General features: G+C 38.8%; 1 protein-coding gene across 1 annotated transcript; it reads right to left on the bottom strand.

Moving 5' to 3' along the window:
• Positions 1–25,924, bottom strand: drd4a (dopamine receptor D4a). Its single transcript, XM_056451887.1, has 4 exons — positions 25,248–25,924; positions 18,457–18,569; positions 10,859–11,433; positions 1–654 (listed from the first exon to the last, which is right to left on the bottom strand). The coding sequence occupies exons 1-4, from the start codon at positions 25,488–25,490 to the stop codon at positions 443–445; spliced, it is 1,143 nt and encodes a 380-aa protein (XP_056307862.1). The 5' UTR covers positions 25,491–25,924; the 3' UTR covers positions 1–442.

Here is a 25,924-nt window from a genome sequence, read left to right as displayed (position 1 = left end):
ATGACGATGTCACTGTGCATGTAGTTACATTTTTCACAAAATCAAGTTTTTGTGGTGCTGGTAACACATTTGTTTTTTAAAGATTTGCATTTGTAAGCCACAAAAACACCATTGTTGGATACATGAACTGCAAAACAGGTTAAACATTTTTTGTTGAAAACATTAGTGTAAACGCGCCCTTTACAATACAAATATTTTGTAACTTCATGCGTGATTTACACGATTTCATTCTGCTTGTGTTTCATAAATAAGGCCCTTTGATGTCAGCTCTTGAAATGTAAACACAAAATTAAAACGTACGTTAAAAACGTAATGGCAGCAAACATCTTAGTGCATTATTATCACACAACATGCTGTATTTACAAGCGAGCATGATTAGTTCTTGTTTATTTACACATTTTTTGGGTATGTTTTGTTCGTAAACCCTTTTAGCGCGCTCAGGCTAGCAGCAGCCAGGCAGCGTCGGCAGAAACTTCCGGAAGAACTTCCTGAACTCCGTGTTGAAGACGGTGTAGATGATTGGGTTGATGGCACTGTTGACGTAACCCAGCCAGGTCACGATACTGGTGACGCTGCTGGGGATTTCGCAGTCTTCGCAGAGAGCCCTCATAGTGTGTACTACAAAGAACGGCGTCCAGCACAAGAGGAAGGCACCTGGAGATGGACGAATATCTGGTAAGATTCAACAGATTGTTATACAGACTGAGAGTGGTTATTGCATTGAACAGAGCAAGGAATTTTTCACAGTATTTCCAATAATATTTTTTCTTCTGGAGAAAGTCTGATTTGTTTTATTTCGGCTAGAATAAAAGCACTTTTTAATTTTTTTAAAGATTCAACAGTTTGATATACAGATTGAGAGTGTTTATTGCATTGTAAATCTACACCTTTGCTATTGGTTTTGCTGTTACTTGTATCTTATTTTATTTGGTTGAATCCAAATGGAAATTTGTTGTAATGAAGTGTCCTCATTACCCTTTTCCACTCTAAAGTCATGAGGTAAAATGTAGTTAGTGTTGTTATTGTTATATAAACTAAAGTCTTCCAGCCAAGCCAAAATTTCAGTTTTCGTAGGAAAACCAATACTTTAACGCTGGAATAAAGCCATTGTGACATCTGTTCACACCAAACATGGTAACCGTATTGACTATAAAATTGTAGTCAATGGTGAAGTCTGCAACTATGATGATATTGAGACAAAGAAACAGTATTTGTGGTTTGACGTCTAATTAATGAATAATAAAATAGGTTCATCCATTGGTATGCATGCTAATATAGTTATGGTTATCTTTATGGTTATTTATGAATAACCATATGAGTCCAAAGGTCTCTTTTCTATTCTCATTCATTCATTCATTTTCCTTCGGCTTAGTCCCTGATTTATCAGGGGTCACCACAGTGGAATGAACCGCCAACTATTCCAGCATAGGTTTTACACAGCGGATGCCCTTGCAGCTGCAACCCATTACTGGGAAACGCCCATACACTCTTGCATTCATACACAAACACTACGGACAATTTAGTTCACCCAATTCACCTAGAGCGCATGTCTTTGGACTGTGGGGGAAACCGGAGCACTCAGAGGAAACCAACGCCAACATGGCGAGAACATGCAAACTCCACACAGAAATGCCAACTGGCCCAGCTAGGACTCAAACCAGCGACCTTCTTGCAGTTAGGCGACAGTGCTAACTACTGAGCCACTGTGACGCCCTGTTTCTACCAATGGATAAATAAAAAATACTAAATTGTTTAAACTAAACTTTTTATCTCAAAATTAGTTGACTATCTCATATTACTTGATATATAATAAGTTTGACTTTTCCTCTAAATCCTGAGAAACAAATGTGAGTTCTGAGGTTATATCTCACAAATAATAATTAATACAAGAATATATAGTTTATTGTGATTTTCTTGCAATGTTAAAATTCTCTAAATTGCAAAGTTTACTTTTGTGTCATTTTTTATAAGATTAAGCCATATAAAGTTGCAATATTTTGAAAAATGTGAGTTAGGAGATGTAAGAATTAGCAATTGCCTTTAATTCAACCCAGGCTCATTCTGAAAACGTAGTCCCGAGGACGTTTCTGGAGACAGCGAATTATGTAGCCGGAGGTACGTATGGCTGCATTCGTTTTTTAAGCGAACGCTGCGGGGTGGTATGATGCCGTTCCTTTTAGCGCTTGCCGGCTGACCGCTTAACTTCGCGTGGAGGGCTTTCCCGCCGCAACCAGTTTGTCCGGTTAGCTCGTCCTGTTCGTCGGCGGACTTGAGACGCAGAGAGGAGCTGACCATGATGACGACGACTGGGTTCCAGTCCAGGGAAGAGTGGTTCCAGAAATCAGGTAAGACTAAAACAGAATCCAAGAAATAAAGTGAAGAAGTTCATAACAGGGTGAGAATGTGGTAAAATACGAAAACGTGGTAAAAAAAAAAATCAGATGAGGGCTTTTCTTTTTCTGGACAGCTTTTGTAAATTGTTGGTTGGGTTTAGGGCGGGCGGGTCAATCAGTAAAATTGATTTCAGAATGAGCCTGGGTTGCTTTAATTATGTATTTACTTCTGTTGAGGAGGAAACAAACTTATAAACTTACAAGCTTAAACATGAAAGTCCAAATGAAATGTTGAACCATAAATGAAAGTTTTTAATTTTCATATTTAAATATTTATTTAATGGGCGGTGCGGTGGCTCAGTGGTTAGCACTGTCACCTCACAGCAAGAAGGTTGCTGGTTCGAGTCCCAGCTGGGTCAGTTGGCATTTCTGTGTGGAGTTTGCATGTTCTCCCAGTGTTGGCGTTGGTTTCTTCTGGGTGCTGCGGTTTACCCCACAGTCCAAACACACTATAGGGGAATTGAATAAACTAAATTGGCCGTAGTGTATGTGTGTGAATGAGAGTGTATGGGTGTTTCCCAGTACTGGGTTGTGGCTGGAAGGGCATCCACTGTGTAAACCATATGCTGTAACAGTTGGCAGTTCATTCTGCTGTGGCGACCTCTGAAATAGAGACTAAGCTAAAGGGAAATGAATGAATGATGTTTATTAATGACTTTACCCTGACTTTACCTATACAGCATATCTCAGGTTGCTATTGCAAGTTATATATTCATGTATTCATATATTCAGTTATATATTCAAGTTATGAGATATAAACTTGCAAGAAACAAAATTCAATTACTTTTTATTCCATAGAGGTAATAAACTTCCATACATTTACGCTACGCCACATCGAACATCTCACCCTGTCCTCTTCGCTTTCCAGACTTTTACATTTTTGGAGGCAGTGAATCATTTCACTAAACTAAATTTCTCAACTGAGCAGGCATCAGCATCACCTCAGCGTATCAAAGATATCAAATATTTGATTCGCTTCTCCTCCGAGAGGATCCAGACAGAAGTGCGGGTCTAACAGGAGGCCGCTGTTATCAGGATATGAAATATGACCTGGCAATCTATCTGTCCTTCTCCTGCTGGCTATCACAGATCTATCATCAGTCAGAAGTGAGAGGAACGGAGAGAAAGATGGCTGAAAGTCACTGTAAAGGACACTTAAAGTAACTTTAAAATAAAGGTGGGGTTCGAAGGATGCTTTTCCACTAAATGTATTCAATATTTACTCTAGGCTTGTCATAATAATCAATATATCGACTTATTGCACAACACATGGACCAGAGCTCAATCATTTTTAGTGATGCAATAATATCGCCCATACATAAAAACCAATTCTAGCAACATTTTAGCTGATTGTGCAACATCTCGATCTCTACTGGAGGTGTCAGTGTCAGTATGGTTAAAAAACACTATAGTATTTACTATAAATGACTATAGTATATTTTCATGTGGGTGTCTGACAACGGGTAGCAGATATCGCAGCCTCTGTTACGTTACACCTTGTACTGTTTTGTTTACATGTATTATTGTTTATTTATGATATGCATTTTCACATTCTGATTTCAATGTCTCATTATTAAATAGTTAAAATGACTATATTTAAATGAAATATTCTTAAGAATAAAATATGATGTGTTTGGAAGAGTGCACATGCATTAGGGCTGCTTGATTATGGGAAAAATCATTATCATGATTATATTGGTTATGATTGTAATCATGATTATTCAAACGATGTACAGTTGAAGTCAACATTATTTGTTAATTATTAATTATTTAAATTTTTTAAATAAATATTTCCCAAATGATGTTTATTAGATTCCCAGTGATGGATTGCGGCTGGAAGGGCATCCTCTGCGTAAAACAAGTGCTGAAAAGTTGGCGGTTCATTCCGCGGTGGCAATCCCGGTTTAATAAAGAGACTAAGCCGAAAAGAAAATGAATGAATGAATGTTTAACAGAGCAAGGAATCTTTCGCAGTATAGTAGTTATCGTTAGCCCCGCCCACTCCCATGAATAACATACATGTATTGCTCTCAGAATACTTATATTTGTGTATAAATATGCCTATTGTGCGATTAAACTTAAATACATTACTTATACAGACACAACTAACAGCTTTATGAATAGTTTTATATATTCTATATTTTATATATTCATATATTCTTCATAGTCATTTTTACAGTGCTTCAAGGATTATAATTCTTTCCCATATCACAGCCATTTATGGTCTTATTTTTTCAGATTTTAATATTATAATGTGTTTCTCCTTATAATATTATTTATAATATAATTTTAAAATTCCATCTTTTAAAAATACGTAAAATTTTAAAAGATGCGTTTAACTTAGATCTGGATACAAATCCACTTCTGGCCATTTTTCTGACCTATCTGTTCAGTAAAGCATACACTTAGTGCACCACTTGGGGGGCTTCCACACAGGTTCTGCATCTTGTTGATATACACTATGAACAGCAGCTACGCTAATTATTTTCTTTATTCTCCATTTCCACCTGGGGATACTCTTCCCGAGGCCCTCAGACTTTGCAGAGTCACTGATTCAATCCAAGACCAACGAGGAGATGATCCCAAGGTTTCCATATCCTGGACCAGGCCGTATCCTGAGCAGCTACTGTGGTGGTCATGGAGGAGTGGAGAACATGAGACTGATTCCTGTGACGCTCCAGAGACAGACGAGTCTTCGCTGAGGCCAGCTTCCAGCCTCCGCCACTGAGACTGCAGCTCTGCATGAGACGTTTGGCCAGCGGAGAAATTAAAATGGTCGTGCCCAACTGAGCCTGGTTTCTCTCAAGGTTTTTTTCTTCACTTCCGCCTTTAGTGAAGTTTTTTTTCCCTCTCCGCTGTCGCCACTGGCTTGCATGGTTTAGGATCTATAGAGCTGCGCATCGTTGGATTTGTTCTTCAGTGTTTGGACTCTCAGTAGTGATTATTAAACCACACTGAACTGAGCTAAACTGAACTGAACTACACTGTTCCTATTTACTGTGACCTTTTATGTGAACACATGCTTTGACACAATCTACATTGTATAAGCGCTATACAAATAAAGGTGAATTGAATTGAATTTTTGGGTTGGCAGTAGATGCTAACCTTTCAGTAACGGTCCGAAAGGCTTTAGCATTTACTACTTTACTAGCAAGACGTCTCATCCTGTTTAAGTGGAAACACGACTCTCCACCCTCTTTTGATGAATTGATAAAAGAAGTGTTTACTTGCATTAAATTGGAAAACATTAGCCTATCGCTTACTGGTTCTTTAAAGACGTGGCACCCCTTTTTAGATTATCTGCTGGCTAACTGTCTTGATTCTTAAGCAGAGCAATAATATATGAATACATATTTATTTAACTTTTTTTATTTATCTTTGTTATTATTATTCATTTTTACTAATTAATAATGTTTATGGGCGGCGCAGTGGGTAGGGCTGTCGCCTCACAGCAAGAAGGTCGCTGTTCAAGCCTCGGCTGGGTCAGTTGGCGTTTCTGTGTGGAGTTTGAATGTTCTCCCCGGGTTTGCATGGTTTTCCTCCGGGTGCTCCGGTTTCCCCCACAAGTCCACACACATGTGCTATAGGTGAGTTGGGTGAACTAAATTGTCCGTAGTGTATGTGTGTGAATGTGAAAGTGTATGGGCGTTTCCCGGTGATGGGTTGCAGCTGGAAGGGCATCCGCTGTGCAAAACGTGCTGGATAAGTTGGCGGTTCATTCTGCTGTGTATTAAGCCGAAAAGAAAATGAATGAATTGAGTGATGTTTATTTCGTTTTTTCAATTGGAAGTTATAGGCTGTTGAGGGAGGGAAATGTTTATTTGAGGTAATGTTAATAACATGGAAGAATAATTATAAAATGAACGTTGAAATTGATAATCCATCTAGAAATCCTAATAAAAGAAATTTAAGATAAAAATAATATAATAATAAAACATAAAACTACACAATAAAAATTAATCTTTGAAAGATTTATGGAAAAATACATTCAGAATGCTGTAAAAAGTGAGTGGACACTAATTTTAAAGGGACAGTTCACCAAAAAAAGAAGGTTTGACAACATTTACCCCACTTGTTCCAAAACTGTTAAATACAAAATAAAATATTTTAAAACCACTGACTTCCACAGTATTTATTTTACCTAATCAATGGCTACCGATTTCCAACATTCTTCAAAATATCTTCTTTAGTGTTCAACAGAAAAAAATCATAAAGTTTTGAAATCACTTTATGATGAGTAAATGTACAGTTGAAAACAGAATTATTAGCCCTCCTGTATATTTTTTCCCTAATTTCTTTTTTTTAATGGAGAGAAGATTTTTTTCAACACATTTCTTAACATAATAGTTTTAATAACTCATTTCTAATAACTGATTTATTTTATCTTAATATTTACATAATATTTGTCTAGATATTTTTCAAGATACTAGTTTTCAGCCAAAAGTGACATTTAAAGGCTTAATTATGTTAATTAGGCAGGTTAGGGTAATTAGGCAAATCATTGTATAACAGTGGTTTGTTCTGTAGACAAAACCAAAAATAAACATTGCTAAAAGGACCTAATAATATTGACCTTAAAATGGTTTTAAAAAATTAAAAGCTGTTTTTATTCTAGCTGAAATAAAACAAATAAGACTTTTCTCCAGCAGAAAAAATATTATCAGAAATACTGTGAAAAATTCCTTGCTCTGTTAAACATCATTTAGAAAATAATTGAAAAAGAAAAAAAAAATCGCAATAATGTTGGCTAATAATTGAATGTTGAATGATGTGAACGATCCCTTTAAAAAACACGATTAGCCACATGCATTGTGGGAATCCTGACCTTTATTTCTCTCTCTCTTTCTTACCCTCTTTCTGGTCTGTCCTCAGGTTGACATGGGCTGAAAGAGATTGACGTGTGGTTGGTAAAGTACAAGCACGTCTGTGACGCGTCTCTCAGGAAGCCGTGAAGAGGATCAGAGCTTGTCTTAACGTGACGCTGCCCCCAACTAAACTGAGGCTTACGTCATAATCCGATTGGAGGATTGGTGAGCGATGATTAGCCAATGAGGGCCAAAGGAGTTCCTCATTTCAGCACATGTAGAAGCGGTGTTTGTAATCACTCCTCTAAGCCCAGTTTAGAAGCGAGAGGCTTTTTCCACTTTATTTTTTTACTCAGAACACCTCCAGACAGAAATGAGCAGAGAGCGGAGGTGTAAATATATGCATGTGGGATTTGTTCTGGTGCATTTTTTATGGTTAAATCAAAGCTACTACTAATAAATCCAACGCATTGCTTGTATATAACGTTATGGGATAAATGAAGGGAGCATTTGAAAAATGTATTTATCTGGATTTATAAATTATAATTAAGTATTAACATATTAACGATGGCATTTCTTCCCAATTTAAAATCTAAAAATGTTATAAAATACTATAATAAATTATTATTAGTCAACATGGCGTCATGGTGGCTCAGTGGTTAGCACTGTCGCCTCACTGCAAGTAGGTCACTGATTCGAGTCCCCATTGGGTCAGTTGGCATTTCTGTGTGGAGTTTGCATGTTCTCCCTGGTGTTGGCGTGGGTTTCCTCCGGGTGCTACGGTTTCCCCCACAGTCCAAACACATGTGCTACAGGTGAATTGGGTAAGCTAAATTGACTGTAGTGTATGAGCGTGTGTGGGAATAAGTGTGTGAGTGTTTCCCAGTACTGGGTTGTAGCTGAAAGGGCATCTGCTGTGTAAAACAGATGCTGGAATAGTTGGCGGTTCATTCCGCTGTGGCAACCCCTGATAAATAAGGTTCTAAGCCGAAGGAAAATGAATGAATGAATGACAATAACTTAAAATATAACATCTAAGGCAGCCATTTATTTAGTTATTTGATATAATTTTCACTTATGAATCACATGCTACAGAACATAGTCCAAAAATGATTAAAGATTAATTAACTTTGATCTATTTGATAATAATTTTTAGTTACCAAAAATGACAGATAGTGTATGTAACGGCACATCCGTTAACGTTCAGGTGACTTAATTTTAGACCGGGACACACCAAGTCAACACAGTTGGATTTTGTCTGCGTTAATTGTATGGTGTCTGCCCTAACTGGTCTAAATTTCTTCCTAATTTCCAGCTTTCTTTCACAACAGCCCTGCAGGGGTCAGAACAAACCACCGTTGCCCAATATCTTGCCTAATTAACCAAAGTTCCCTAGTTAACCTAATTAGTAATCTAGTTAAGCATTGAAAATTGCACTTTAAATTGGACACTAGATCCCGCTTTATATTGTGTCCTTAACTACTATGTACTTACACCAATATTAATAATTCGTTACAATGTACTTATCGTGTAAATACATGTATTTACTGTGTACTTATGCTTGATTAAATACCTGTATGTAATTACATATGTAATTAATTTCTGTAATTACATTTGTAAATACACTGTTGACCATCCCTTACACCTTAACCCACTCTTAAACCTACTCATACCACCAAACCTGTCCATAACCATACCCCTATCCCAACTCAAGACACCACAAGTGTTCTCAAATACATTATGAACTCAGTTAGTACATTGTATTTATTTTTTGATGCAAGTACATAGTAGTTACTTAATATAAAATGGGACGGGATACGAATATCTTGCAAAATGTCTAGTATGTGAAGTGTGCTTCACACAGGTGAGTGGGCTTGACAAACCACCTGTAGAAACGCTAAGTCTCTCTAAAAAAAAATTAAATAAATAAAAAAACACTGCTCCTTCCTAACTCTAGCACCTGATTCTCTGAGCACTAACAGTTCCTTTGTATGATTAGCACTTCTTCTGTGTATTGCCTCTTCTTGTTGCTGAATGCCTCCTCAATTGGAAGTCGCTTTGGTGACTAAATGTAAATGTAGTAAAATATTATGTACTATCATCATGGCAAAGACTAAAGAAATTAGTTATTGGAACTATTAAAATCTTCTCTCTATTAAATATCACTTGAAAAAAGAATTACAATTTTACCAGGGTGGGGGGGGTATTACTTTTAGCTTGGACTGTATGTGATCATAAAACCTATTAGACTTATTCTTGATGTACAAGCAGGTGCAGCCCTTTAAATATTTTTGGCTCGAGACTTCCGGTCTTATTCAATTCCATTGATTTTTAGATGTGAAACACAGCTTGTTTTGCTGCTTGATGAAATCAAAGTATTAAAAACTTTCAAGAATTTAAGATGCTGATGAACGTTAAACGCGTCTTGTGAAAAGGGTCTATTATTCCTAGACATTTGTCCCATAGGCAATTCAAGAGTTCACACTTAGCTCACGATTTATACATAGCTTGTTTGGCGTGCTGTCCCGGGAGAGAGCCCTGAGCTCAAGGTATCCTCGAGCCCAGGGCTCCCTCCTTTCACAGGGCGAGGGGAGACTGAGCTCAGGTCGATCTGAAACTCCCTCGCTGCTGAGGCCAAGGTGAACTTCCTGAGAGTAAGACATTAGAAAAAGATTTAGGCTTATTTTATCAATAATATAGAGCACATTTGCATGGTGGGAGGAAACCAGGGAACCCGGGGGAAACCCACACGAAGAACATGCAAACTCCGCACAGAAGCACCAGATGGCCCAGTGAAGACCCAACGCCATTGGTATTCTTGCTGTGAGGCAAACGTGCTAGTCATTAGGCCACCGTGCCGCCCATTCTTGATAAAGGTGGAAGAAGGGGAGGAGGGGGGTTTCTTCCAGACGAAGATAGTTCCCAACAACGGGATTCGAGTCCGTTGAAAAACGTTTCCAGAAAGCAGGTAAGACGAAAACAGAATCCAAAAAATAAAATAAACAAGTAAATAACAGCGTGAGATTGTGGTAAAATCTGAAAACGTGGTAAAAATAAGACGAGGGCTTTTCCTACTCTGGATTGCTTTTGAAATTTGTTGGTTGGGTTTAGGGAAGTGGGTGGGCGAATCAATCAATAAAATTGGTTGGGTTTAGGGAAGGGTGGGTCAGTCGATCAGTCAGTCAGTCAATCAGTCAGTTTACAGCGGCCTCTGGTGGGTTTACGTGAGAACAGCAGGCGCGAATGGCATTCGCGACAGATATTTGAGATCTCAAAAAGCGTACACAGTGGCCTCTCGTGGATTCGCGAAAACAAAAGCTGCTACCGGGACGTATTTCGCGGTCTCCAGAAATGGATATAGAGCTACGTTTTCAGAATGAGCCTAGGTTGAGGAGAGTCTATCGGGGCGGGACAGCGGGACATTGTTTTCTCTTCCTCCTGCCGTTATCAATCTCACACTATTTGTTTCCTTTTTAAAGTCTTGATAACACCATCGTGGAGTTTTTCTTAGATTTTTTTCAGCAAATAGGATGGTAAAAAATTATTTGTTGTACTCTCCCATTCACTGCGCTCTAAGTTTACCCAGCTATGACGACTTCCGCTGCTGAGATACCTGAGAATGTGAAAAGAGTCCATAAGGTCAACAACCAACCAGCGTACCTACTACAACCGGAAGCACCCTCATGGCTTTCCTCTCCCTGCCGTTGATCTTGGCCCTCTTCCGTTGCCGGTTCTGGTTCTGATCCTGATTGTAGCCTCCTCCAGGATACGCCAGCATGGACACAGGATCGGGACTGTCAGGATCGGGATACTGATCATGGTCCAGCTCCTCCAATGTAAGGTCTTTCTCTATGACTGGCGGGAGTGGAGGCGGCAGGCCAGACAGCGGCTGGAGCGACGCTGCGGCCTCTTGTAGCTTTCGGCAGGCCTCCATGTTGCTCCTTAATTTAGCTTTCCGAGCCTCCTCCCAGTTCCTCAAGCCCCGGAACATTCCGCAGTACAGGAGCAGCATGATGGGGCACGGCACGAAAAACGAACAGACGGAGGAGTAGATAATGTAGTTGTTGTCCTCCAGCTTGCATTCGCTGTGGTCCCGGTTGGGGACGTTGTTGATGCCGAACATCACGGGGGAGGCCACGGCTAAAGCCAGGATCCACGTGGCGGAGAGCAGGACAATCTGTCGCTGGTCCACGTGTTTGCGGTTGTAATTTAGAGGGATGGAGACGGCGATGAACCTGGAGAGAAAAAGATGAGGTGATTTCTCATTATTGTTGTTGTATTTTTATTATAAAAAGGCACATGCAATTTAACATGAAATTACTATGTTTTTTACACTTTAACCCAAATTTTATGGTAGCTTATACTGTGGCTTATAACTCTTTCCAGTGCAGTGTAATGTGACAAATCTTTCAACCATTGGTCAGTGGACGGACTTTCTATATTCTTCCAATAGAGTGCTATCAAATGTCTTGCAATAACATTATTATTATTAGTAGTAGTATCATTAAAGGGATGGTTCACCCAAAAATGAAAGTTCTGTCATCATTTACTTTGCCTGTAGTTGTTTTTAAACCTTTATGAGTTTCTTTCTTCTGTTAAACACAAAAGAAGATATTTTGAAAAATGTTGGAAACCTGTAACCATTGACCTCCATAGTATTTGTTTTTTCTAGAATATCTTCCTTTGTTCATTCATTCATTTTTATTCGGCTTACTCCCTGATTATCAGGGATTGCCACAGCGGAATGAATTGACAACTACTCCAACATGTTTTACGCAGCGGATGCCCTTCCAGCTGCAACCCTGTACTGGGAAACACCCATACACATTCATTCTCTCTCTCTCTCTCACACACACACTCACACACACACATACACTACACCCAGTTCAGTTTGGACTGTGGGGGAACCGAACTCCACACAGAAATGCCAACTGGCCCAGCCAGTGACCTTCTTGCTGTAAGGCGACAGTGCTAACCACTGAGCCACCGTGCCGCCCTCTTCCTTTGTTCTTCAACAGAATATAGAAACTCTAAAAGGTTTGGAATAACTTGAGGGTGGGTAAATAGTAAATTTTCATTTTTTGGTAAACTGTCCCTTTACGACTGTCCCATTACAACTTGTTGACTTTTTAATCAACGATGAAACTTTATTAACCCTGATCAACAAACTTCATGTCATTATTAGATGCTAGTTAAGCCACCGTGCTTAACCCAATTATGGGTTGACCTGATATTCTTCTCAACCCTCGACTGCTAATCTGATAATATCACTCCTATCCAACCAACGAGTGTGTGTTTGTGTGTGTGTGTGTGTGTGTGTGTGTGTGTGTGTGTGTGTGTGTGTGTGTGTGTGTGTGTGTTTTATAATGTGATTCCACTGAACAGAAGATATATGTGGACCTCAAACACTCTCAGGAAAATATCTAGGTTAATTATAGTCAACCAAAACTAAAACCATAAAACTATAACAAGACTTTAAATTATATATATATATATATATATATATATATATATATATATATATATATATATATATATATATATATATATATATATATATATATATATATATATATATATATATATACACTCACTGGCCACTTTATTAGGCACACCTGTCCAACTACTCGTTAACTCAAATTTCTAATCAGCCAATCACATGGCAGCAACTTAATGCATTTAGGCATGTAAACATGATCAAAACGATCTGCTGCTGTTCAATCTGAGCATCAGAATAGGGAAGAAAGGGGATTTGAGAAACTTTGAACGTGGCATGGTGCCAGTCTGAGTAAACTGCCAATCTACTGGGATTTTCACGCACAACCATCTCTAGGGTTTACAGAGAATGGTCTGAAAAAGAGAAAATATCCAGTGAGCGGCAGTTCTGTGGACGCAAATGCCTTGTTGATGCCAGAGGTCAGAGGAGAATGGCCAGACTGGTTCCAGCTGATAGAAAGGCAACAGTAACTCAAATAAGCACTCGTTACAACCAAGGTCTGCAGAAGAGCATCTCTGAAGGCACAACGCGTCAAACCTTGAGGCGGGTGGGCTACAGCAGCAGAAGACCACACCGGGTGCCACTCCTGTCAGCTAAGAACAGGAAACTGAGGCTACAATTCACACAGGTTTACCAAAACTGGACAATAGAAGATTGGAGAAACGTTGCCTGGTCTGATGAGTCTCCATTTCTGCTGCCACATTCGGATGGTAGGGTCAGAATTTGGCGTCAACACCATGAAATCATAGATCCATCCTGCCTTGTATCAACGGTTCAGGCTGGTGGTGGTGGTGTAATGGTGTGGGGGATATTTTCTTGGCACACTTTGGGCTCATTAGTACCAATTGAGCATCGTGTCAACGCCACAGCCTACCTGAGTATTGTTGCTGACCATGTCCTTCCCTTTATGACCACAGTGTCTCCATCTTCTGATGGCTACTTCCAGCAGGATAACACACCATGTCATAAAGCGTGAATCATCTCAGACTGGTTTCTTGACCATAAAAATGAGTTCACTGTATTCAAATGGCCTCCACAGTCACCAGATCTCAATCCAATAGAGCACCTTTGAGATGTGGTGGAATGGAAGATTCGAATCATGGATGTGCAGCCGACAAATCTGCAGCAACTGCGTGATGCTATCATGTCAATATGGAGCAAAATCTCTGAGGAATATTTCCAGTACCTTGTTGAATCTTTGCCACGAAGAATTAAGGCAGTTCTAAAGGCAAAACAGGGTCCAACCCGGTACTAGTAAGGTGTACCTATTAAAGTGGCCAGTGAGTGTATGATATTATTTATATATAATTTTTTTATTTCAGCCAAAGCAAATTAAAATAAATAAGGCTTTCTCCAAAAGAAAAAAATAACAGGAAATACTGGAAAAAATGCTAAGTATTAAAATTTGTCTTCGACTGTATTTTGATTTTGCGATTTAATTTACTACCTGTTCTCTATGAACTAAACTCATCTTGAAAGCCACATATCCCCTCCATATCAATCATAAAACCCTAAAATGCCTTTATTATTGTCCTAGTGTGTTTGTAAATGGGCACGTAAACCTTGCTGCTTCACACAAATCGCACACACAGCTGTAGTTGTGTATCTGCTATCAACACTCTGCTTTTTCATGCTGCTTTCGCCCAATGTTGCGTTCACTGCCTTTCCCTGTATAACAAGATTCCTGCTGTTGTTCCTTCAGAGACGGAGCTTATATCTCATTAATCTCTCCAAACACCTTCTGCTGAGCCACACAGAACGCCAGGAGGAACTTAATGACCCCCACGCTTGACTCCCATCGTCAGGCCAGAGACGACAGGACGGCCAAACAGGCTTAAATGAGGAATTCCTGCAACTGAATGCCAGTTAGTGATTCCGCACACATTTGCTCTGTCTCCGGCTCTTCTTTTAATCTTAGCAGGAAGCCACTTTTTATTATAAATGCTATTTCATCGCGCCTTCAAACAGACCCACAATTAGGAAGGTAACCCGCTGTGACCCTTAAAGCTCGCAAAGTATGAGGCTCGCCGTGCAGAAATTGGTGTACTGCTTGAATTTCGTTCGATCCTTTGGTCACGATTCCCTCGAGTTCGAGGATTAGACTTGAAAGGGCTGCTTTACACATTTTTATGTCCGCCGTGCAAAAAACACAGACGTATATTAAACATTCAGACAGCATTACTCTGACTTTAAACCAGAATTGAAGTGAATTTTGAAATGCCGCTGTATTTTTGCATTGATTATAATTAAGGATGCGCAATACACTACCTGACAAAAGTCTTGTCGTCGATCCCAGTTGTAAGAGCAACAAATAATAACTTGACTACGAGTTGATCATTTGGAAAAGTGGCAGAAGGTTAATTTTCCCGATGAATCATCTGTTGAACTGCATCTTAATCATAACAAATACTGCAGAAGATCTATTGGAACCAGCATGGATCCAAGATTCTGACAGAAATCAGTCAAGTTTGGTAAAGGAAAAATCATGGTTTGGGGTTACATTCAGTATGCGAGAAATCTGCTGAGTGGATAGCAACATCAACAGCCTGAGGTATCAAGACATTTGTGCTGCCCATTACATTACAAACCAGACTTCAGCCTCCACATCAAAGTTCCTGAAAGCAAAGAAGGTCAAGGTGCTCCAGGATTGGCCAGCCCAGTCACCTGAGGTGAACATTATTGAGCACGTCTGGAATGAGATGGAGACATCAAATCTTGATGAACTCTGGGAGTCCTGCAAGAACGCTTTCTTTGCCATTCCAGATGACTTTATTAATCAGTGATTTGAGTCATTGAAGAGATGTATGGATGCAGTCCTTCAAGTCCATGTATTAAGAAAGGACAATTTATAAAATTTCTTTCTTTTCGCCATCAACATTCATGAATGTTGTTTGAATTTACGTGCGCAAGGTTACCACAGAAATGTAAGTTGCATGCACTTTATTGGTGTCGCGATTCAAGTTAATCCACAGCGTCGCACACGCATATTGGTTGAAACGTCCTTTTATTCTTATTAATTGTGCTGTTAACAAATATACAATAAAAAGGTCATTTTGATTGTATTTTCAATAGGAAACTGATTTTTTGTGAGTTTAAATTTTTTTAAGGGAGACAGCTGGAGGGCCACATATTTTTGGTCAAAGCGCCACATGTGGCTCCAGAGCCATAGGTTCCCTACCCCTGACATAGTCAGACCTTACTGTCTTAATAATTTTATTTTGGTAAAATAAGTGTAATCTAGAGGCCTTTGCATTTCATATAAGCCACTTCTGATACCAAATGATCAACTAGAAGTCCAGTTATTATTTGTTGTTCCTAAAACTTTGGTAGGCAACAAGATTTTTTGTCAGGTAGTGTATATTGTTTCAAAAGCATTCAGGCGTTAGGAAAATTGTACCGTTTGTAAATTTGACAAATGAACAACGATGAATTTTATTGAATTGTTGTAGTTTACATTTGATTAAATGATTGTATGTCTGAATACAGTTCGACTGTTTATTTAATTTGTATCTTTTTCTTTATTGAATTTATCTGTGCTCGTAGATTGTTTATTATATTATATTTAATATTATTTTACTAAAATTCTAAATTTTTTCTAAATAGTCATTCAACTCATCTAGTGAAATTGTATTCATGGAAGTGTTGTCACGATACTGGAATTTGGTACCGATCGATAATGAAATTTCCCGCTAACATCTGAGTGTTTCTTAAACAGCGCTGATTTGCCATTATGCTCAACAGAAATTACTGGCTGTGAAGGTCATCGGTTCACCGAACTCACAGCTGATTACTGAGTGTAACCACAGATACAGGGACACTGGAGCATTTTAAAGCCGCGATTCATCAGCGGATCGCTCGTATGTCAGCTTATAGAAACCAGCTAATCGATGTGACTTTAAAACGCCCCAGTGTCCCTGTATATGTGATTAAATGCAGAGTTCCTCTATTAAAAAAAAATGAAAAAACCCTTTAAGTTCTGAAACAGATCAAGCCTCAGGCAGGTAATGCATTACTTACCATAAAAAGTAACACAGCTTGTTACTTTTTTGGGGAGTGACTCAATATTTGAATGCATTACTTTCAAAAGTAACTTTCCCCAACATAGGTCATTTATAGTAAATATCACAGGGCTTTTCTACGGAGACCTATTTTTTTTTCTTCCACCTATTTTTTTTCCACCTATTTTTTTTTCTTCCTCCTATTTTTTTTTTCCACCTATTTTTTTTTCTTCCACCTATTTTTTTTCTTCCTCCTATTTTTTTTCTTCCTCCTATTTTTTTTTCTTCCTCCTATTTTTTTTTACTTCCTCCTATTTTTTTCCCCACCATCACATCCCTTCCGGGTCTCCGTACTTTTTTACCATACTATAGTAAAGTAATTGAATTAATCTGCAGTGGTAATTCTATAGTTGCTGTGGTAGCACAACAATGAGCAAATTACCCAGCACTGTACATTTAGTTCAAACTAAAGCATACTTTATTACAGTTTATCAGTTCAAATACTTCTACAGTGCTAATTCATCAACAAAGTGTTGCAAATACTATATTATAAACAGTGTACCACATGTTACTGTAGTATTGTTCAAAAACACTCTAGTATTTACTCAATTTTATTACTATAGTATTCTTTCATGTGGGATTTGCTATTCCACTTCAAAATTCCGATATTTTAACTTCAGAGAAGTTGCGAAATCAAAATTTGGCCATTTTTAAGCACAACAAATGAAAACATTTATTATTCTGACCAATCGTCATTTTCTGGGCGGGTATTCTGGGCATTTTACTGGTCCGAGTACTGGGTTGCTGCTGGAAGGGCATCCGCTGTGTAAAAAATGTGAAATAGTTGGCAGTTCATTCCGCTGTGGCGACCCCTGATAAATAAGGCACTAAGCCGAAGGAAAATGAGTGAATGATAATGATTGTTGGAATTCGAAGGAATTGTTATTGGATTTACTTAAATAAAACCAATATAATAACAATAATATTAATTGCTTACATTTATATAGCGCTTTTCTGGACACTCAAAGCGCTTTACACATGGGGGGAATCTCCTCATCCACCACCAGTGTCCAGCATCCACCAGCCATTTTGCGCCAGACCACACACCACACACCAGCTGATTGGTGGAGAGTAGACAGAGTGATGAAGCTAATTATGATATGGGGATGATTAGGAGGCCATGATAGACAGAGGCCAGTGGGCTTATTTTGGCCAGGATGCCTGGGTTAAACCCCTACTTTTTCAAAGGACAACCTGGGATTTTTAATGACCACAGAGAGTCAGGGCCTCGGTTTAACGTCTCATCCGAAATACAGCGCTCACTGAGCAGTATAGAGTCCCTGTCACTATACTGGGGCATTAGGACCCACACAGACCGCAGGTTGGGCACCCCCTGCTGGCCTCACTAACACTACTTCCGCCAGCAACCTAGCTTTTCCATGTGGTCTCCCATCCAGGTACTGACCCGGTGCATCCCTGCTTGGCTTCAGTGGGAGACCATGTGAGAGTTGCAGAGAGCTAGCTGCCGGCTATTATCATTTTATTCACACTCATACTTAATTAATCCAATAAATCCAAGAAACAGATCGTTTTCATGTGGTCTTTTACCTTTTTTTCCATAGAGCTACATTTGCCTATGGAGCTAACGAATGAAAACTCCAGGTGTAAACAGGAATGAGTTTCCTTGGGCTACTTGTTAATGCATCTCTATACCACAGCACTATTAAAGGATAATAACATACAGTGTGTTCAATCAGACCCACCTGTCTATGCTGATGGCGCAGAGATTAAATATTGAGGCAGTGCAAAGCATGACGTCCATGGTCATCAGTCCATCACATACGGTCATATTGAGGGACCAAACTCCATCCTGAAACTGAGAAGAGGAAGAAAAAACAACATGGCTCAAATTTAAAAATGATTCAAATATTCAATGATTCAAATGATTCAATGATTCAATGATTATTCAGAGCGAGTCTCCAGTTAACTACTTACTGATTCAAATGGTCTGTTCAATATAAAAATGGTGCATTCAAAGTGAGTCTACAGCTAAACGACTCACTGATTCTAATGATTCAATTTGAGTGAGTCTCCAGTTAATGACTCGCTGACTGGAATGGTGCATTCAAAGTGAGTCTACAGTTAACGACTCACTGATTCAAATGATTTAGTTGAGCGAGTCTCCAGTTAATGACTCACTGACTGGAACGGTGCATTCAAAGTGAGTCTACAGCTAACGACTCACTGATTTAAATAATTATTTTGAGCGAGTCTCCAGTTAATGACTCACTGACTTGAATGGTGCATTCAAAGTGAGTCTACAGCTAACGACTCACTGATTTAAATAATTATTTTGAGCGAGTCTCCAGTTAATGACTCACTGACTTGAATGGTGCATTCAAAGTGAGTCTACAGCTAACGACTCACTGATTCAAATGATCTAGTATGAGTGAGTCTCCAGTTCAAATCACCACTTCAAATGATTCAGTTAGAACGAGGCTCCAGTTGATAACTCCCTGCTTTAAATTATCCATTTAAATTAAGTCTACAGCCAACGACTCACTGATTCAAATGATTCAGTTGAAGCTAGTCTCCAATTAATGACTCACTGCTTCAAATGATTCAGTAGGAACAAGGCTCCAGTTGATGACATACTACTTTAAATTATCCATTTAAATTAAGTCTCCTGCCAACGACTCACTGATTCAAATGATTCAGTTAGAGCTAGTCTCCAATTAATGACTCACTGCTTCAAATGATTCAGTAAGAACGAGGCTCCAGTTGATGACTCACTGCTTTAAATTATCCATTTAAATTGAGTCTACAGCCAATGACTCACTGATTCAAATAATCTAGTATGAGCAAGTCTATGGTTCATGATTCGCTGCAACAAATGAATCAATAAGAGTGAGGCTCCAGCAATTATTGCTGCTTTGAATTTTCCATTCAAAGTGAGTCTACAGTTCATAAATCACAATCCTTCAAATGATCAGGATAAATCTCAAGTTTATGACGCACTGATTCAGATGATTCAGTTAGAGCAAGTCTCCAGTTAATGACTCACTACTTAAGATGATACATTAAAAATAAGTCTACACCTAAGGACTGCTTCGAATGAACTTGTGTGAGCGAGTCTAAGAGTTAACGACTCCCACTGATTCAAAGGAGCCAATCAGAATGAATCTCCAGTTAACGACTCACTGATTCAAATGATCTGTTCAAAGAGTCTAAACTGTTTGATACTTAACAGTGGAAACTGTTCATTTTGAAAACATCTAAGATATGACGAAAACGTGACAATATAATTCAGATTTTATCAGGGTGTCTGTATACTTGTGCTTAGATTTGTGCCTGTATAATCTATACAATCATTCCCATGGCACTCTGACCCCTCTGACCTTCTCCTAACCTCTTGTTTTTAGTGCCGACCATATGAGGCCCTAATTTCCCTATTATCCGCTTGGCGTTGCCACAACAACCGAGCCAAACACACACACACACATACACACACACACACGCAGATGCTCCCGGTCTGATGGTAATTCACTACCTGATGCTCTAAAAAAAACAGATAAAACAGCAGAGAGGAGGATTTAATGGCATTTTAATTATTGGCCTGGAGAAGAGGACAGATTCTTAATTGCGTTTTTGTAATGGCCTCTCTCTCATGCCAGCGAGCCACACTCACGCTACAAGTGGAAGCCAGGAGATCGTAGCGAAGGGGGCTCATGTAAAATTGTAATTAAGCCACAGCTGACTCACTGGAGCTTATTTTCTCCGTGTCCTTAGCCTGAAGAGCCAGCCAAAGCGTCATGGGCCATTTGCTCCGCTCCCGGTGACCTTGTCCCCGCTGTCTGGGGGCCCTCAGACAGTTCCCACAGGTCATCATCGGGAATATTGTGGAATTTTAAAAGCTCTATTCCAGACATTGAAAGTCAAGGAATTTTATATTTGTTTTTCTTTTCTAACTAAGTCATGGAATATCAGGGTATTCTGGCTGTTGTATAAAACTTTACTTCCCATTTATTAAAATGCAGTATACTGTGTGTATACTATGTTTTTAGGAAAGAAAGAAGAAAAGAAAAAACAGTAACATCAGAACTTACATAAATACAAATAAAAATCAGTTCAAATCAATCCATTTCTCCCAATATTTGTCCATTGGTAGTTTTAATGAAAATTCGTCCTCTCCATATTTTGAACTTTAGATGCGATTATCCAACCATTCAAATTTTGTAGGGGGTTTGAGTTGGAGCCACTTTCGAGTTACATTTTTCTTGCTGCTTGCTAGAAGTATTTTTAATAAATACTATACTGTGCCTATTGTTTTTGACTACGTTTACATGGACATCAGTAATCAAATTATTTGCCTTAATCTAATTATGACAATAAGATTAAGACGTTTACATGAGTAACAACGTTTACATGTTCCTTTCATGATCAGGTTTTACATGTTATAGCACATAATTCGATTAACGTCATTGCGTCACCGTGTTATTCACGTTTCCTCCGGAGTTTTATGCAATTTCGGGTGTTTTATTTTTTCATTTGTCGACTTTAACTGCAGTTCGGCACTTTCACTTTCATTCGGAAACATTTCATGCATGCCCCCCTTGACAAACGAGATATTGGATGCAACTATGAACTGCTGGAATAGTGTTGTTTTAAAGGAATTTCATACCGCACGCTGAATGGGAGAAAAAAAACTCGAGATGCAGTTGTCTGTGGTCTTCACTGACTCGGTACGTGCAGATATTAGTGTCAGACAGCCGTGTGTATGTAGACTATCCTGTCGCAAAACGCGGCGAAAAGTCCTCCATGACGGTAATAGTTTGATTAAGGTGTTTACATGTCTGCACTTCAATAATGCGACTAAAATCGGCATACTCCACATGTCTTAATTCGATTTCTCTCTAGTTGGATTATGACCTTAATCAGATTAAATTACCGTAATCAAAAGTCGCTGTTTACATGGTCGACTCTTAATTAGAGTATTGTCTTAATCGTATTAAAATCTAATTATTGATGTCCATGTAAACGTACTTACTGTTAAACAATTTTTTTAGGGGTTTTCACTTTTATTTGTATAGGACAGTATAGAATTTACAGACAGGAATGTGTGAGAGCAGAGAGAGGGGAAGGATCGGCAAAGGACCTCGAGCTGGAATTTGAACTCAGGTCACCGTGAGGCTATTGGTGCCGACATTAAACTGTTTATTGGTATTTGATCAACTAATTTCTCTTAGATTTTGCGCAAAAAAACTTTGATTACTGATTTTGTGATGACTTCTCTCAAGATCTGCGGCAATATTTACAACATTTTCTTGCATTAAAATTATATACAGATTTGCACAACTTTTCATTCATTAATTTTCTCTTCGGCTTAGTCCCTTTATTAATCTGGGGTCAAAACAGCGGAATGAACCACCAACTTATACAGCACATGTTTCACGCAGCGGATGCCCTTTCAGCTGCAACCCATGACTGGAAAACATCCATGCACAGTCATTCCCACACATACACTACGGACAATTTAGTCTTCCCAATTCACCTATAGCGCATGTCTTTGGACTGTGGGGGAAACCGGAGCACCCAGAGGAAACCCACGCCAACACAGGGAGAACATGCAAACTCCACACAGAAAGGCCAACTGACCCAGCCGAGGCTCGAACCAGCAACCTTCTTGCTGTGAGGCGATTGTGCTACCCACTAGGCCACCGTGCTGCCCTGCACAACATTTCACAAGAGATTATTTACTTTTTTAACCCCTCGAACGAAAGCCTCTATTGTCTTTGACAACTCCAGGTATCGCACACCAGATGAGTACTTTCTATACACAAATATAATGTTACACTGGAAAAAAATGCTGCATACCACTCAATTCCTTCATGTTGTCCCAACACAAATTGATTAAGTTAACTTAATCATTGTTACAAATTTAGTATATTAAACAAAACGATTGAGTTGTGCCAAAAAAAACTAAAGAATTTAGTAATTTCATCTCATTTTATATAAGTATAAAATGTAAAATGTATTTATATAAAAGTTTTATATAGTTTCACAAGCAGAAAAAGTAATTTTTGAGTGTATTTAACAATGCAAACTGGCCAAAATTTGCAGGAAATCTGCGGAAATTAAAAAAAAATCATAAAAATTCTTCAAAAAGAATTGAAAGACTTCAAAAAGTCTTCAAAATTTAGATCCATTTGCTTGATTTTTGCTTTAAATTTAGTGTTTGCAGAATCACAGAATTCTGGAGGGACTGCTCAACACAACTGCATGTTCTTCTATTCATTTATAGGTCATAGAAATTCAGTAGCAATAGTCAGTGGAAATCAGGGCATTTTAAATCTGGCTTCGAGTGGGAACCCTGCCCTGAGTCCCGTCCACTAAAAAAAAAAAATGGCGTAGTGGTTAGTGTGTTGACACATGGCACTCTGGTGCTCACAGTGACCCCAGTTCTATTCTCGCCTCGAGGTCCTATGCCAATCCAACTCAATCTCATGGCAATTCGTAACTTTTTGATTTAGTGGCTAATTTGTACGAATTCGTACGATCTAATTCATACAATTTAGTACGATTTGCTCATCCGCCAATGACGGTTGGGTTTAGGGGTGGGGTTAGATGCCACGCCTCCTTTTTAAAATCGTACAATTTCGTACGACTGAACTCGTACGAATTCGTACGAATTAGCCACTAAACTGTCAAAACGTAAAATACGTTTTCTCATGAGATCAGGCAGGCCAATCCTTCCCCTCTATCTGATTTTTCTTAAGTGATCCATTCAAAGTGAGTCTACACCTAACGACTGATTTAAAAAAAAAAAAAGATTCATTTATAGTGGCGCAGTGGGTAGCACTGTAACCTCACAGCAAGAAGGTCGCTCATTCGCTCAGTTGGCATTTCTGTGTGGAGTTTGCATGTTCTCCCCATGCTCGCGTGGGTTTCCTCCGGGTATTCAGGTTTACCCGACAGTCCAAAGACATGCAGTATAGGTGAATTGGGTAGGCTTAATTTTCTGTAGTGTATGTGTGTGAATGAGAGTGTATAGGTGTTTCCCAGTGATGGGTTACAGCCGGAAGAGCATCCGCTGCGTAAAACATATGCTTGATAATTTGGCAGTTCATTCCGCTGTGGCGACCCCAGATTAATAAAGGGACTAAGCCAAAAAGGAAAATGAATGAATGATTGATTCATTGGATTTACACATTTAAGGTAAGTGGTTGCAAACAATTTATATGGGTTAGATTTAAACAAATTAAATTGTGTAATGTTCAACTTAATTTGTTTAAATTCAACCCATATAAACTGTTTGCATCCACCTACCTTACAAAAACGTAGTAACTCCAATGAATCACTTTCTTTCAGTGTAGGGGACATGGTAACATGGCACGAGCCCCCAGAATGGCATGTCTGATCACTGGTTACTCTGTAGGCTTGTCTCTAGTGTAAGTGTCTCCATTCTTGTGGATGGCAGACAATGCGTATTGTGCGATGTGTGTTTATGATGCACGGCTCTGGCACACATGGACGGTCTCAGCAGAAGGGGGGCCGGATGAATGCTCGTCTGCAGAGTTTTTCATGGAAAAGTAACAATCGGGCTTTGATGAGAAGCCTGCGACGCACTTTTGTGGAGCGGTTTCATAGTGTAGGTGATGAGATCGGTTAAGGGCTTAATTGCAATTAAGTAAACACATGAAAGATTATAGGCTGCTGTTACCATGGTAACCACAGCGGATGACAGGCCAGTGCTGATATGGTTGCTGCATTGCAATGAAACCATTTCACGTTTGCATTTTTATACATGCAAGGGTAAATATACACACACACACACACACTCAGTTTTATTTTTTATTATTTATTTAAATGGTATGATTTTTATTCAGCCATTTTATTAATTTCTATTACATATACACACACTATATATATATATATATATATATATATATATATATATATATATACGCGTGTGGATAGATAGATAGATAGATAGATAGATAGATAGATAGATAGATAGATAGATAGATAGATAGATAGATAGATAGATAGATAGATAGATAGATAGATAGATAGATAGATAGATAGATAGATAGATAGATAGACTCAACAAATATTCTGCTGCTTGTTCAAACTACTTATTTAAAATCACCTAAAAACAACACAATGCTTGAGACGTTTTGGACAACTTAATTGTTTTATGTTCAATCAACTTAAATTTCTAAAAACAATTAGAATCAAGTTTAATCTGTTTGTGTTGGGACTACATGAAGGGAATTTTTTGCATGTTTTGATAGATAGATAGATAGATAGATAGATAGATAGATAGATAGATAGATAGATAGATAGATAGATAGATAGATAGATAGATAGATAGATAGATAGATAGATAGATATCCTCCGTTTTACATCCTAAAATTAGCATAAAAGTAGCCAAAACCTTTATAATAACTCAGCTTAGAAGGGTTTTAAAGTTAATATATTTGGTTTCTGGGCTTCAATAAAATTACAAATATGAAAGTTCATATATGTATCTAAGGAAACTGTGTTTACTCACCTCTGCATAGACAAACAGCGGTAAGACCAGAACAGCCAACAACAAATCAGCCACAGCCAAACTGACTATGAAGTAGTTGGTGGTGGTTTTCAGCGCTTTCTCCGTGTACACGCTTAGACACACCAGCACGTTCCCGCAAATAATGATTATGATCAGTAATATCCCGAAGATGAGCGCTGGGAAGTTGTAGTTCGTGGTGTGGGTGGAGATGGTGAGGTTGGCTGGCATGTCTGCCTCTACCATAACCTGTCATCTGGGAATCCTTGGAGAAAAAAAGCCCGTTTCTTCTTTGCCATTATTTGAGCGTCTCTCCAAACTCCGAGCGTCCCGCTGAAGTCTGCGCTTTTTGGTGCCCAGTACTGTTGTTTTCAGTTTGTGAGATGGGAAAGAGGATGAATTTGGTTGTAAGCGTTAAAATCATTGCTGTTCATTCGGTGTTTTTCGACGCAAAAGTTTTCTGTCAGGTTTGAAGCGCGCGTCCGTGCACCTGCGCGCGCGTCTTAAAGCGGCTTACAGCGGCGCGCCGTTAATATCTGAGGCTTTCATTATATTACCTTGAGGTTATTACAAACGCTTGTCTTCCTAATAACATCACATTGTTTAAGTGAGTGAAACGGCGGTAAATAAATCCACTGACGTGTCCCACCGGTTTCTTTCCGATTCAGTTTCACCGTAAC

Source organism: Danio aesculapii, chromosome 25 (genome assembly GCF_903798145.1).
Source record: "Danio aesculapii chromosome 25, fDanAes4.1, whole genome shotgun sequence".
Classification (NCBI taxonomy): Eukaryota; Metazoa; Chordata; class Actinopteri; order Cypriniformes; family Danionidae; genus Danio; species Danio aesculapii.
The sequence above is the reverse complement of the archived record's forward strand: the minus strand, read 5'-3'. Positions and strand labels throughout refer to the sequence as shown.